This window comes from Populus nigra, chromosome 7 (genome assembly GCF_951802175.1).
Source record: "Populus nigra chromosome 7, ddPopNigr1.1, whole genome shotgun sequence".
NCBI classification, from domain to species: Eukaryota; Viridiplantae; Streptophyta; class Magnoliopsida; order Malpighiales; family Salicaceae; genus Populus; species Populus nigra.
Window position 1 is genome coordinate 1,176,302 of NC_084858.1, and position 16,420 is coordinate 1,192,721.

General features: G+C 35.8%; 1 protein-coding gene across 4 annotated transcripts in view; it reads right to left on the bottom strand.

Moving 5' to 3' along the window:
- Positions 1 to 710: 710 nt before the first annotated feature.
- Positions 711 to 16,420, bottom strand: part of LOC133699256 (DExH-box ATP-dependent RNA helicase DExH7, chloroplastic) — a 33,258-nt gene continuing 17,548 nt past the window's right edge. For 3 of the 4 annotated variants that reach the window (XM_062122436.1, XM_062122439.1, XM_062122440.1), the window contains 10 exons: positions 10,057 to 10,140; positions 8,279 to 8,377; positions 8,025 to 8,165; positions 7,199 to 7,269; positions 6,225 to 6,294; positions 5,871 to 5,963; positions 3,754 to 3,966; positions 2,934 to 3,026; positions 1,960 to 2,082; positions 711 to 898 (listed from right to left, as the gene is read on the bottom strand). In XM_062122436.1, the coding sequence (XP_061978420.1) occupies positions 821 to 898; positions 1,960 to 2,082; positions 2,934 to 3,026; positions 3,754 to 3,966; positions 5,871 to 5,963; positions 6,225 to 6,294; positions 7,199 to 7,269; positions 8,025 to 8,165; positions 8,279 to 8,377; positions 10,057 to 10,140 (1,065 nt within the window). In that variant the 3' untranslated portion in view covers positions 711 to 820. Of the gene's footprint in view, positions 899 to 1,959; positions 2,083 to 2,933; positions 3,027 to 3,753; positions 3,967 to 5,870; positions 5,964 to 6,224; positions 6,295 to 7,198; positions 7,270 to 8,024; positions 8,166 to 8,278; positions 8,378 to 10,056; positions 10,141 to 16,420 lie in introns of those variants that run through there. The other variant, XM_062122437.1, reaches the window with a different exon arrangement.

Genomic DNA, 16,420 nt, shown 5'->3' on the forward strand with positions numbered 1-16,420 from the left:
AGGCTGGAGGAGATGATTGGCCTTTCTCAATATTGTGGAATGCCCATGATTTGCTCACTGCTCCAAAAACAATATAATCGCCTAGGATCTCTACCTTTTGTGATATAAAAGCTAAGATGTCCTGAGGGAGACTAGTCCAATCCACCACCCTCAATGCGTGTTACCCGATGAAACTCAGAAGTTGAGATGGAGGGCGAAAACTACGCGGTTGGAGAGCAACGAAGAGAAAATCTCTGATTTTATAAATTAAGTTTGAATCCAATAAACATAAACTAGACATTCCACTTAAAATCCCCACGTAGAAACATGATAACTAATTAAAACTTACCTAACCAATAAAATTCATTTACCACCAAGATTAAACGCTAATCAAGTTAAAAATTCTAGTCTAGGAAAAAAATTCAAATTCGTAAATAAAAACACATTTATTTGAAAGTATAGTTGCGGTTGTTTTTCAAAATGTTTTTTTTGTACCAAAATACATCAAAATAATATTTTTTTTTATTTTTAAAAAATTATTTTTAAAATCAACGCATCAAAACAATTTAAAACATGCAAAAAAAATAAAATAATTTTTAGCAAAAAAAAAAAAATTAATTTTTTTTGAAAGAAACCGCGTTCCCAAACAGTGCCTAATGGAGTGAGTTTTTTTATTTTCGTGTGTTCGTATCTTGTTTTTTATTATGTTTAGTTTCTTTTTTAAAAATAAATAAATAAAATTGAATCTACATGTTTTGATCTATATAAAATAAAGCAGCACATTTTTTCTTCAATATCAAATGATTTATAGTACGACAGCTAGCTAAAGATGCTCACGACTTCATGTTTGGGGTTTGTCTTCATCTAACAACAGCTGAATCATGGATTTGACGACCTCATTATCCACAAGAGTTGCATTCTGCCAGACAACAATTATTCATGATCAGATGTTGATACATGGTAGCCGTACATAAAAGAGTTAAAAGACTCGGCAGTTTGTCAAGACAAGAGTGATTGCAGCGTGCATGTAAGCGAGTGAGGGAACAAAGCAGCTTACTAACAAAGTTACATATAGAACGATAGCATGCAGATGGCACAAGCAAGACTAAAGGCTTGGCATGCCATATTCTGAGGAAATAATTGCTATATTCTGGTGAAGCATGAAGATATTATGATTAATTGACTTCTATTATTCCAAAAATATACTTTGTATTTCTACTTTCTTCTAAAATTCTTTGATTTTTCTTCCTTTCTTTCTATATTTTTTGGTGCTTCACGTATCTCCTCCTAGTATACTTGGTACTCACTAGGTTGTACCACCCTTGCAGCATTTTGATGAACTTCTGTTTTTCTGTGCTTCTGTAAAAATACTGGCCCGCTAATCTACAATGGCTAAAAAACATTGGCTACTGACTTGCAGCCTAGCTCTCTCTAGCTAGGCAGCCAAAAGGATGATGTACTAGTATTATGCATATGTTACTGCAACTGATAGGATACATGCAACAATTATTTCAAGGAAAAAACTGGCAGTTACTGGGAAGCAACCAACCAGTTTGATTTTTTAGTTTCCTAAACTTAATCCTTTGATTTTTCAGTAACCAAGCAACCTTAGCGTTTCTTCAGATGGAAGACGTTGTTTTAAAAGCTTTCTAGTAACTGACCTCAAATATATTATCCCCAAAGCAAAATCATCATGCTAATAATAGTGCACAAAGCCAGCTTATGAGCAGGATAGTCCACTGAGACAAACCATTCAACAATTGTGGGCAGGATGCATGTTCGCCACCCAGAAACAAAAGCAATGCATTGCATGTATGTCACAGGCCTCACACTCATTAAGCAATCCCTCAATGCCCATAAGATGAAGAACATTAACATGTTTAGCATATGGCAGTCCATTTACCAAGTTAAACAGCATCAGCATTCTAAAATATGCCATTTGGAGATTATATGACAAACTTAACAATGCATGAAAGATACCTCTGGCTTTCGAATCAGCTCCTTCAATAGAGCATGAAGTGTTGATCGGAGTTCTTTAAATAAGACAGCATATTGGGCTGAAGCTTTCAGCTTTAGCCATCCATCTATCGTCAGAAGACCAGTCTAAAATTACAGAAAACAAAGGTCAATCAAGAAGGAAGAATATCAAAAGCAAATAAGCCATCATATGTAGCTTCCGGCACCACCGAATATCATGCTATTTCATTTATCGTGACCAAAAAAGAAATAGTTTTACATAATATCCATTGCCTAACGGTTTTTTAGGGGTTGTATTAGCATTTGCATCAGGAGCATCTGTGACAGCTAATACGCAGACAAAAATTATAACTTACGTCAGAAACATTATATTTAAGGAAATAACGCAATTGTCTTTTTTCTTTCTTTCAAAAATACTGTAAAAATCACTCATTTCTGCTGTGTACCTTCACCAGTCTACAGTCTCAACAGTGTGAAATGTCTATATGCATAGTTATTTTAGTTTTATGAAGCAGCTGCAACTGTTAGGTAACACAGGTGCCGGCTAGCAACACGGCGACATGACAGAAACCATGATTTAAACCATGCCAAAAATGAATAACAATCACAAAATTAATAGGTGAAAGAGCAAGAGAAAATAGTGCCTCTCATTATCGAGCATGACCAACAGATATTACACGAACAGACCACCAAAAATCATTAAATACTGTTTATACTTGATAGAAAGTCAATATTAGAAGACAATTTAATCCAATCAGTCCAACAGTTTAGTATATACAGAATAATAATCTTCTGCCATGCATGTAATGGAAGAAAATAGGAGAAGCATATACTAGGGGGAAACCATAAGATTCACTCAACTCAGTTGCACCTAAATTGCTAATGCACACATCTTGATGGGTGAGGAGCAGCTATTTAAACACTGATTAATGCATCTACAACAATCTAAATTATTTGTGTACTGACAGAGAACAGACCTGGTGTTGAATGTTAATTTCGCCACCAAAGAGCAAGATAGAGAAGGGAGATATAATAGTAGTATCTCGCAGAAATACTTTGTTGGTCTCAACCTGAAAAACAAAAAATCCCAACTTATTCTAAGCCTAATTTATGTAAATCATCCAGCTTCTATTTCACCATTGCTGAAAACATGGTTTTTTTAATAATACAACAGCTCAAGATACAGAAAAAAAGCAAACTAACTGATATCCCAATGCCCCGCTGAAAACTACATCCTGCCACTGCTTTGTCAAGTAACAGAACTATCTAGTTTCAAAAAAGTTTGAACTACTATTCTTTGAGGAGAGTTTGTTATTTGTTAAATCCCAACATGTCGTATCTCCATTGAATAATAGAAAATTAACTAGATAGCCGTAAAGCCATTGAATAATAGAAAATTAACTAGATAGCCGTAAAGAGTATCAATGCCTGGTACAACGGATTTGATCTCACATCCAATACCTTACAATGAATTTATTTGATGACTGCCTAAAACCACAGGATGGTTATTTTTGCAGCAACTGGTAGGGAAACTATTCAACAACCTTCCTTCAAACCTGTCTAACAGTCCATCTCATTTTCTACGTACATATTGGCTCATCCACCCAAGCAGTGGGGAAGCTTAGACGCTAGGTTGAAAAGAACAGCAGCATAAACAAGCCACTAACTGAAGTACATATTCACAAAAGTGAAATATTATATGGATATGACCAAACACCTCTATTCAGAAATAATCAGAAGAGAAGTACTGGTATCAAAGTAAAATATACCAAGCTTCAGGGTCAAGGGTTTGAAAACCTTTTCAAGGAACACAAGAAATGGGTGCGGAAATGCTTTCATGTTACAGTTGACCGAAGAAGGGTGTATGTGAACCTCTCTTCTTCCATCGTACCATATTGGATGATCCTTTTTTCCAGGCCTGCTGGACTGTTTTAGGCCATTGAGAGTTGCTGCAGTAATTCCTAGTTCGGTTGCAGCAACATTGGGGTATAAACCTGCACATAAAATTGCCTGCCAAAATGTCTTGAGAATTTATCTAAAACCATAACAACTACTGCAAAATTTAGAATGATCTTTGATGTTATTTTGAGCTCTAATTAAGGTTTTACAAAATGAAGAAATCACACAAATAATGTAAGGAACAGGAAAAAAAAATGATGTTTCCTTGATTTCCATCATAATAAGAACTTTAAGCAGCTGCCTAGAAAGATACAGAAAAACAGAATCTAGAACTCCTGGAATAAGCACTGAAGTTCACTAAGAAAAAATGCATGTAATGCAAAAGATTTCAATCATTATATCCCTTCTGCCATAGACTTGGATATAAAATCATGCTTTTGCATTATAATAATATCGAAACAAAATACAATATTATATTTCCAGGAACATCTATAGGAAACAACAAATACATAAATATGTATCTGTATGTGTTAAAGAAATAGAAGGCATAATCATTCAAATAACAAAACAAAATGAAACATCATGTTTTACTTGACTCTTGCTCGTCTAAATTTAGTCAGTTTATGTCCATGCCAAAGCTAATTCAAGCAGCTCGAGCTCCACTCATTCAAATTTTACTTGGCTTAAGCTTTGGACAAATTTACTATTGCTAAAAGATGATTTATGACCTAAACTAGGCTTATTATCAAATTATAGACCATGTATAAAAAGATTAAAATACATAATATGAACCTAAAAAAATATCATTCAACATATATTTGTCTTGCCTTGGATAAATTAAACAAGATTGATAACAAAAAAACAGTTATTCTATATATAAAAAACCCTGAGCCTGTTTGATTGGCACCCTCTAAAGTAATTTTTTTTTAAGAAAAATTAAGCCACAAGGTGTTTTAATTGAGATCCTCGTAGTTAAATTCAATAAAAAAGAATCCAGTTGCATTTCATGTGAAAATCATGTGATTCACCACTACAATTCTGAAATCACATCTGTTTCTTGAGAAAAACACAAATTCACAATCAGCAAAAAATTGACAGACAAAAAACATCAAATCTAAATTTTTTAAATTATGTTCTTATAAAAAGAAATCTTTAGAACTAGAGAGAACATCCAACATGTTTAGGTATTTCAAGTTTTTAATGTTTTTTTATGGTTTTGTAAATAAACATGGGACAACTGCATATTATTTAACAGTTTTTATGGACAAGACATAAACAAGGGGGTCCGAATCAAGACATCCCATAGTTCAAGTATTGAAATCCAATAAAATCAGTTCAAGGGTGTTGATCAAAACAACTTATAGTTTTGGGGGTCATTTGAAGGACTAGCCATATAGAAACTCTCCTTATTCAAGCCTTAATTAATTCATTAACTGAAATTTGTTTATTAAATGCAAGCTTGTTCACAGGTTGTTTGTATTCTAGTCAGGTTTCTATGCCACTTGAGCTTAAGTCATCAAGTTTAATGAACAACCTTGAGCGAGTCCACATCAACCTAAGCTATGAGTAGATAAGCTCATTTGCACCTGCGATAATGACATAGTTCTGATGGTTTTAAGAACACATACAACAACAAAAACTTAAGCAGCTGATTTGAACATTATTGTTCCACTACCAATTTATAAGATAGAGCACCTCAAGTGGCACTTTTGAAGCTTTCTGATGCCAATAATCAAATACCATATAATGGTGTGAAGGAATCCCAAATGGTAAGGACTGTACTGTTGATAATTTCTCCATAATGCGAAGAAAATGTTAAAGGGAAATATATGATAAAATCGAAACATTATATGTGACATCAGCATTGACAAAACCTTGTCCTCTGGTATGAACCAAGGCAACACATTAGTGGAAAGTATGATGTGTTACAGAAAAAAAATTTGCAGAAACAATTAATTACCCAGTAAAATGGAAAACATGAAAGGAGATAAAAGGAAAAATAATATTAGCACTACCTTCACAAGTGAGGAATGATGTGAATACATGTTGAATGGTTGTGATTTTTCAGACAGCCAACTATCAAGATTCTCTTTCTTCGTTCTCCCAACCTATGCCAAGAAACCAAAATGTTGCGAGCCTTTTTAACATGAAGCTTGAAAGAACAGCATTACTCTAGGACATAAAAGTTAGTCCCTCAATTTCAATTTTTCTCTATTATGATCCCTCAATCTTTCTTTTTCTTTTTCTTTTTTTCTAATCAGCGTGAAGCTTGCGTGGGTTCTTCATCAGAATCAATTTATTAAAGGTTATTACTGAAGCACAACAGAAAAGAATAGAAATCATGCATGTATCCACTGAACAAAACTTACCTGATAACTCTTTGGAATACTGATAAGCCCAATGTCTGCTAGCAGTGTTCCAAACTGTGTCCTCATGTCCCTGACATTCAGCAACATATAATAAACTCTTATAAGTTGCTGATTTTTTGAGGATAGTAATTATTCATATGACTAATGTCTGCTTATTCTTTGATAGTGTTCTGTAACATCCAAGTTGTTGCAGGAATATGCTCCTGGATACCAACACCAACACATTTTGCAGCAGCTTTTTTATGATAAAACATGTTGTTCCATTCCCTATCTTGGTCTGCTAATTTTCTTGTCATCTTCTTTTCTCCGACCAATTTCATGTGGAAAATCATAGTACCCTTTAAATTTAAAATTCTCAATTAACTAACTATTTATTTGCTTCAGGTGGAGTTGTCTCCAAATATTTCTCATTATGAGGGTAGAGTAGCATATGCCATCTAGGTGGGATTTTGTGCATTTCAACAAAGGGTTCGAAAATTTCAAGACTCAATCTCCAACTAATGAATAGAATCATGTTTTTCTTTTTTCCTTAGTATTCCACTTTAAATGTCATTACAAGGCTTGTCTTAAACATTAAGAGGACCAGAAGTGGAACTTTGGTTTTGATATGTTGCAGTTTCCTCGTCCAAATGATGTCTGATTCTCCTCACTGTACTTTTGCTCATCTTTACCACTAAAATATTTTTTCTTGATTCAAAAAATTAAATTAAAATAAAATTGTCGGATCTTGGTGAAGAATGAATATCAGTTAATTTATAAAGCTTATCAAGATGCATATTCAAGTTTTAAATAAGAGAAAAGGATCCATGACACAAAGCAAGATCCCACAAGGAACCATTCACCAGATGAGAGGGGGGGGGGGTTGAGATTATCTTGCTTTTCACACTACATAAAGGTAAAAGGCATAAAACACTCAAATTGGCATTCGAAATATATTTATGAAATATAAAAGACCAAAAGAAGAGAAAATAAACCTTATCATGTGCATAACTGAACTGCTCAAAAAATAAGTAGCACAAAATTGCTGTGCAGCTTTAAATCCCCTCTGCAAGTGTGAACTTTAAAATGTTAGTAGATAAAGTATTTACTTTGACACTCTACACATCTTATAAAAGAATTATTGATGAATCATCACCATGAATTATATTTTAACACAGGCCAAGAAAGTCAGCAGTATTATCTCATCAAGTGATGATGTTGATTAGCTAAACACATGGCAATACAAATACCGCTATCCGTATCCTCTGGGGATGCATTATTTTGCTACCAGACTTAGACTACTACAGTAGTCTGTTTGACCAAAACAAAAGCTTTTCTATTTTCCAAATTAATGTACTGCACAAGCATCAGATAATTACATGCAAAGAACAACTCAGTAAATGATAACAGCATGGAAACACTGTTAAATTACCAATTTTCCAGACTATTTAATGAATGAGAATTTCCATCCATGTCCAGGCAGGGTTTTTTAAAATATCAAATCAAGGCACTTTTAAGCATCACAGGTCATTCTTTAGTTGAGAAAAATCCAATTCAAAGCCCAATTTTATTACACATATGTGCCACATAAAAGTCCCAAAACCCAAGGAAAAGGTTGCTGGAAAAACTGAAAATCACATGGTTTTAATGATTTCTTATATAAAGCTTTCTTCAAACCAATGTAAGTCAGTTCCATTATGCAATGCTTACAGCACATTTCAAAGCACAAAACAACCATTTGATTGCACACCTACACCAGATGTCAATTACTATTAATGTAGAGGACAACTGCTTAATAAGGTAAAGCAAACCCTGACTAACCTCGGTCAAAATCTTCTCCCATTTTTTGTATGCAACCATCATTAAGAGGTGGTCAGAAAGCCTGTCATTATAATTTGAATCATTTGAGCCATCTATCTTGTCAGCTAACAGTGCAAGCTTTGCCCTTTCAACATTTTGCTTCTGGAAGTTATAAAATTACAATTGACCAAATTAGAAAAGAAGTCCAAAATGCAACTCTTGATTTTATAGCAGTACGAAACAGTAAAAGCTTGTTGCTGCATGAGAACACAGACCTCATCTTTTGGGTACACAAAAGGTGACTTGTAACTCAGGAATGCAGAAATTGACAGAATAGGTGATAAGCAACCAAATATTGCACCATAAAGCAGCATCTGCAGTTAGAGAAAACAGTTTAAGAGTATTCTAAAGAATCTGACTGGGAAGAGAGTTAAAACATCAGGAACAGTATGTTCTCTAACATCCCTTCCTATGCACTAAAGAATATAAATAGCATGGGGTCAAATATAATCCAACTGACTAGTACTAGCCTACACCAGCTAAAAAAAAAAAACAAATTGTTTAAGACTGTTACACTAGAAGAGGCCTGAAGGACAGGCTGCCATGTTACAAGCATAAACCAAGATAAAGAGCTTATTGAAATCAGATATCGATTGGAATCATAATACATATACAGGTAGCAAACTGAACCAAAGAATTTACAAACACAAAGATCCACTATTGAATTGATACTGAAAGTTGCATATCAATACACTAAACATGACATCCATTTTAAGACATAGGAAATACACGTACATACCAAAAATTTTAGGTCATAAAGGCTTTGTCAAAGCCACTGAAGAAATTCAAAAATACTTCCATGAAATAGCAGTCTTCGCAACTTTATATCTTCATTTTGAGTGGCCCTTTGGTCTGATATCAAAATATCTAATGGATAATATACTTGAGTGGTTTTATAAATTAAGGCATATTTTGTGTGAAAATATCAGTTTCAGGATAGGCCTTTATGCTATGAGTTTTGTGCACTTCTATGATTAGATCAAAAGAATAATTTCTAAATTCCCCCCAATAGATGTTATTTGGCAGTTTTAAGGTAGTTTATTGTCTGGAATTCCCAGGTCTATCTTGGAAAGGAAACAGTTAAAAGGCTGTAACTTCTTATCTTTCATCATCCAATCTAAAAGGTTTGGCTTATGACTAAAAGCATGTTTTCATCTCTCTTTCCCCTGGCTGCACCTTCTATTCTACTCGTCTTCAAAAATCAGCCCTGACATTAAGACATTCAACCTCATGCCTCAACAGATCATATTTGCTTATATTAAGCCTACACTCTCTTGCTACTTCAAATCAATATATCCCCAAGTACTAGATAAAATGCTCCACAACAAAACAAGTTTTTGAAAAATGGATCGTGGGGGTAAAAATGTCAACCAAAATAATATCTAATAAAAATGAGTTCTCAGGATAAGAAATGACAAATAAACATACTTTAAATACAGGAGGAGAAATAACTGAAAGGCTAGGGGGCAAACATTAACCAGTATAATACATATGCATCATATATCTTATTAGCACATTCATTAGGTTTTTTTTTTTTTTTGGGGGAGGGGGGGTTTGCGTTCCATGAAATTCCCTTTAAAAATTGTACAAGTTCAAGAGTGGTTCTAAATAAAATTCAAACTTGGGGGATGGGGGGGCACCCCCTGAATTCGTCTCTGGTGGCCATTTCAGTTTCAAAAATGACTGCTGCTACCTAAGTAGAAAAAGTTCGTAATAATACAAAATCTGAAGATGAGAACTTCTCATAGACAAGCAGACACTTTCAGGCAAAAGAACCTGACACAATAGACCAAATAAGAACTACGAAAAAGAACAGAGGTGCCTACAACTTCCTGACACTGTTGAACTAAGCTCTGCCTAACCAAAACAGTAGAGCCAAAAATGATGACTCTAGGATTCGTCTCTGGTGTTTTTTTTTTTTTTTTTTTTTGGGGGGGTGGGGGGGGGGGGGGGGGGCGCAATATAAGAGGTATAAAAAGTTTTTGATGAACACCTTTCCAATCAGTACATCGACGGGAAGTTTTGCCAAATGATGTCCAAGAGGTGTCAATTGTTCATCCCCTTCTAAAGCTCCAACCTGAGAATGGCAAGGTAATTGAAGTAAATTACAAGCATTACAACACATAGCTAGTTATTCTTTTGCAAAAGGAAAATACTTGCAATAAACATAACTTTCATTGAATATTTAATACCAGGAGAAACAGTTCCAATCAATTCAAATTAAGAGAACAGCACCATATCATAGAAGAAGAATCTCATTTCACCTAGGGTCACAAAAATTCCAGTCATGACAGATCCACAATAAATTTCATTAACAAAATAGTAAAGCCTTTAAGAGCTAGAAATTCCTACTAGGTTAAAGGAAAAATTCAAAGCCGATAACTAGCATCTACTTATACGGATTAACATTGAATGCTTTCAATAGGAAGGATCCTAAACAAATAAAAAAATCTCACAAAAAGGGAAACCAGAAACAAATAAGAATTTGAGGCATATCCTAAGAATTCCAAGTGCAGATATAAAAAGAACAACAAATATGTTGGTAAACAAGCTTTACATAAATCTACCAAGTTTTAGTAAAGAAGGTTCCATAGGAAACTGCTTAGTTATCACTGGTACACATTAGCCTAAACTTTATCTAACAGCATTTAAATAAACTGACACAAAGAGTAACAAGATTTGAATCCACGTTGAAGCAATCAGTACAATATAAAATTAGCTGGAAACCAATAACAAAGTTTCATATCTGTTTGCAGTCCAGTAAATTAAAATTCATGCACAAGTACACGATAAGATCAATTGAAAAGGAAAAGGATAACAACAATTGCCAAGAACAAAAAACTGCAAGCAACATATCTAGACCAATCCAATAAATGTAAGGAGTTAGTTTGTTGGTCCACTTCTAATATTGACAACTTTAGATGATTATTTTTCTTCAATATTCACCTAACTCTTTGAACCCACAAGCTGAACTACTTCGCAAGGTCATATTGAGTTGTGTGCCAGATGATCTGTTGAGGATGTTTCTAAATAGAAAGGATCTTGATTCTTAATTTCCTTGATGGAAGTAAGGATTGGTTCTTAAAAGCAAAAACAATTAAAAAATACCTCCTATTGTAGGACAACTCTGCTAGACAATATTCTGACCAAAATAACCCCAAAAATAAGCATATTTACTTTCGCTAACTGCATCTCATATGTTGCACCAGTTAAGTCCTGATAGACCAAAATTATACTTCGTTCTCTTTAGCTCTAAGACCTTCAGTCTATTGTTTCTTCCAGAGAGAACTTCTGTGACAAAAGAGTATCTGCTCCCTTTGGAAAGCTAAGTCAATGTTAACTAACTCTTCCTCCCTACACTGCTCTGTAGAATTTGTCCACATTACTGGACATTAGGAAAACACCTCTATTCCATATTCTCCATGATATTGAGTATTGTACCTGAAGAATTTTGAGAGAAGTCTTTCTCTTTTCTTAATATTTCCAGCAGTATGTTTGTACAATAAATAGGGAAGAGAAGCTAACCTACTGACCCTCAAAACAAGAAATAAATACTAGATAGGAAAGTATCCTACACTAAACTAGAAAACAATAATCTAGAGAATCTGGATAGTTAATACCAGATTCTCTTTCCTAAACCATATATACTAAGATTTCTCTAAGATCCTAACTGATTTTGAGACTGATTTCCACACTCCCCCTCAAGCTGGGTTGTATATGTTATACATGCCCAGCTTGTGACTCAATTCTTCAAAATTAGTTCTTGGTAGAGCTTTGGTGAGGATGTCTGCAATCTGAGATTTTGTTGGAGTGTAGATGAGGTGAACAATGTTCTTCTCAATTTTTTCTGTGATGAAGTGTCGATCTATTTCAATGTGCTTTGTCCTGTCATGATGAACTGGATTCTTTGCTATGCTTATGGCTGCTTGATTATCACAATACATTTGGATAGGTGTCAATGATTCCATGCCAAGTTCTTTAAGTAATCTTTGTATCCACATCCCTTCACAGATACCAAGAGCTAGAGCTCTCAGCTCAGATTCTGCACTGCTTCTAGATACCACATGTTGTTTCTTGCTTCTCCAAGTTACTAGATTTCCCCAAACATAGGAGCAATATCCAGAAGTAGATCTCCTATCTATAATGTTTCCTGCCCAGTCTGCATCTGTGTAGATTTCAATATTTCTGTTGTCACATTTCTTGTATAGAAGGCCTCTACCAGGAGTCATTTTTAGGTACCTCAAGATTCTATTAACTGCTGCCATATGATCTTCTGTCGGGTTGTTCATGAATTGGCTTACAAAACTGACAGCAAAGCCAATATCAGGTCTGGTATGTGAGAGATAAATGAGTCGACCCACAAGTCTTTGATATCTCCCCCTATCCACTGGTATACTCTCATTTTCTGCTCCTATCTTCTTTGTTGAATCCATTGGAGTGTCTGCAGGTTTGCATCCAAGCATTCCTGTTTCTTTTAGCAGATCCAAGATATATTTTCGTTGAGAAACATATATACCTTTCCTTGACCGTGCCACTTCCATGCCAAGGAAGTATTTGAGATACCCAAGGTCTTTGATCTCAAATTCCTTGGCTAAAAGTTTCTTCAGTCTCACCAGTTCTTCCTCATAATCCCCAGTTAAGATGATGTCATCCACATATACTATTAGGATTGCTATTTCCTTTTCTGGAGAGGTTTTTACAAACAGTGTGTGATCTGTTTGGCATTGGGAATATCCATACTGTGCTACTGTCTTTGTAAATCTGTCAAACCATGCCCGAGGGGATTGCTTGAGTCCATATAGTGATTTTTTCAGTCTGCATACTCTGTTGACGTTGGAGGATGTTTCTAGTCCTGGAGGAATCTCCATGTATACTTCTTCTTCCAAGTCTCCATTAAGGAAAGCATTTTTGATGTCTAGTTGATGTAATGGCCAGTCTTTGTTAGCTGCTAGGGACAGAAGCACTCTGATTGTATTAAGTTTGGCCACTGGAGCAAATGTTTCTTGATAATCTATTCCATAGGACTGAGTAAACCCTTTTGCAACCAGACGAGCTTTTAACCTTTCAATACTTCCATCAGCCTTATGTTTGATAGTAAATAACCATTTACACCCAACTGGTTTCTTTCCAGGTGGAAGTTCAGAAATTTCCCAAGTTCTATTCTTGTTTAAGGCATTGATTTCATCACTCACTGCCTTTCTCCACCCTGAATCTTTGAGAGCTTCTTCAATAGACTTAGGAATCTGTACACTGTCAATGGCTGAAACAAATGCATGATAGGTTGGTGATAACCCTTCATATGAAACAAATTTGCTGATGGGATGACTTGTGCATGATCTAACACCCTTTCTCAAAGCAATTGGAATATTTGAATCATCAATAACAGAGGCAGTATTCTCACAGTCAGAAGTTTCCATACCTGAGTATATTGGGGCAGAATCTGGACTTGGTTCTGAATCTTGGTCATGTGCAAGAGGTATTGTGTGCTCTATCTCCTTTCCAAGTTTTTTTCTTCTAGAATAAGTAAGAAGCTCATGATTTGTGATCTGTTTTGGTGTAGGATGAATCTGGTCAGGAGATTGGACTGAGGTTGGTGGTGCTGGGACTGATTGGATTGAGGCTGGAGGTGTAGTGTAAGGACTCAAATGACTTTGGACAAGATTCTGCGGGTTGTCTCCTGAGTTAATTACATGATCAGATTGTATATCCCAATTCTGATATTCTCTCATGGTTGCCCCCTGAAGATCAGACTTGGGATAGTATGCTTGATGTTCAAAAAATGTGACATCCATAGAAGTATAGACCTTTTTGAGAACAGGAGAGTAACATTTATAACCCTTTTGGTGTGGAGAGTATCCTATAAAAATGCACTTGAGAGAGGTAGGGTCTAATTTTCCTCTATGGTGTATATGAACAAATACTGAGCAGCCAAATACTTTAGGGTCTAAGGAAGAGAGTAGTTTGGTGTGTGGAAAGGCTTGTAGAAGGACTTGGCTGGGAGTTCTGAAGTTTAGAACTCTGGAAGGCATTCTGTTGATGAGATAGGTTGCTGTGAGTACAGCTTCTCCCCAGAATTGTTTTGGCACATGAGTAGAAAGCATAAGGGATCTAGCAACTTCCAATAGGTGTCTATTCTTCCTTTCAGCCACTCCATTTTGTTGTGGAGTGTTAACACAAGAGCTTATATGGATAATGCCTTGATTTAGACAATAAGTATTAAGGCTAGAATTGAAATATTCTTTGGCATTATCAGTTTTTAGGATTTGGATTTTAGTTTGGAATTGGGTTTGTATCATGGCATGGAAGTTTTGGAAAATCTGGCCGACTTCAGATTTTTCTTTCATAAGGAATAACCAAGTCAATCTAGTGTGATCATCAACAAAGGAGACAAACCATCGAGTTCCAGTTATATTGTGCACTTGTGAGGGGCCCCATACATCACTATGAATCATTGCAAATGGATGTGATGGTTTATATGAAATGGTGGGATAGCTACTGCGAACATGTTTAGAGAGTTGACATATTTCACATTTGAAGGATTGTGAGCTTTTATTGGAAAAGAAGGATGGAAATAGCCTTTCAAGGTACATGAAGTTTGGATGACCTAGACGATAGTGCCATAATAGAACTTCACTATCTTTATTGACATGAAAATTTAAAGCTGACTGACCCTTGGATGATACATAGCTTCTGTTTTGAGTTTGCCTTAGAGGAATCTCACTTTTGAGTAGATAGAGCCCAGAACACATCTTAGCACTGCCAATCTTCTTCCCCGTATCCAAATCCTGAAATATACACAAATGAGGAAAGAATTTAGCAACACAATTCAGGTCACGAGTCAATTTGCTAATTGAGAGTAGGTTGCAGTCTAGGTTAGGAACATGGAGAATAGAGTTTAGGATCATGTCCCTTGAGAGTCTACTCAGGCCTATTCCCTTAACTTGGGAGGAAGACCCATCAGCTATACGGACTGTAGAATTATTAGTGCACTGATTGTATTCATTAAGAAGAGTGGCATCTCCTGTCATATGGTCTGATGCTCCAGAGTCGATGATCCAAGGGCTGGAGTGTTTCTTACTAACAGTAAGGGCTGTTGAAAATTTACCTTTTTGTGCTAACAGTCCAGATCCAGAACCAGAGGCTGACATACTTGGTTGAGATAGTGAATTCTGACTGAAGAGTTTCTGTAAGATCTCAAGCTGTTCCTTGCTGAAAGGACTTGTTTCTGTTGGCAGAGTGGTGTTCTTATCTCGGTTGTTATCTGAGATAACATTGTTGGCACGTCTGTCTTTGTCATTTATTGATTTTGATGGTTTCCAATCAGCAGGTTTGCCATGAATCTTCCAGCAGTTTTCCTTGACATGTCCTGGTTTGTTGCAGTGATCACACCAGGGTCTTCCTTTCCTTTGTCGATTATCATAGTTGCTGTTTGAATAGCCTCGAGCAGCAAGGGCAGATCCTTCCATTATATGAGCTGAGTTGTGAGGTCCCATCATTACTTTCTTTCTACTTTCTTCACGTCTAACCTCAGAGAATGCTTCTCTGAGATTTGGAAGAGGTTTGGTTCCCATTATTCTTCCTCTGACTTCATCAAGGTTCTTGTTGAGCCCAAGAAGAAACTTGAAAGTTCTTTTCTGCTCAACAATTCTTCTATATAGGACTGTGTCTTCAGAACAATTCCAGCTGTGAATTTCAAACATATCTAGGTGCTGCCAATGACGGCAGAGAGTGTTGAAGTATTGAGTAATAGAAAGTTCTCCTTGGCGTAGATCATGTAACATTGCCTCAATCTCAAATAGTTCTGATGTATTTTCAGAACTTGAGTAGGTTTCTCTTGCTGCTTCCCAAATTTCCTTTGCTGTTCCATATAGGAGAAAATTTTCTCCAATTTCGTTGGTCATTGAATTGATCAGCCATGACATTACCATATGATTTTCAGTCTTCCATGTTCGGAACATGGGATCATTCTTTTCTGGTATGATGATATCCCCTGTGAGGTAGTCATCTCTGCCCTTTCCACAAATAAACATCATGACAGATGATGACCATTGAAGATAATTATATCCATTGAGTTTGTGTCCTGTGATTTGGTGTGATGTGCCTTCAGTGCCTCCTGAAAGGCTACCATGAGAGGTTGTTCCTGGCTGTGAGGTCACCTCAGAGAGAGAGCTTTGTCCTGCTGCTGCCATGCCTTAGAGAAGTAGATTAGGGTTCAAGAGTAGGCTCTGATACCATGAAGAATTTTGAGAGAAGTCTTTCTCTTTTCTTAATATTTCCAGCAGTATGTTTGTACAATAAATAGGGAAGAGAAGCTAACCTACTGACCCTCAAAACAAGAAATAAATACTAGATAGGAA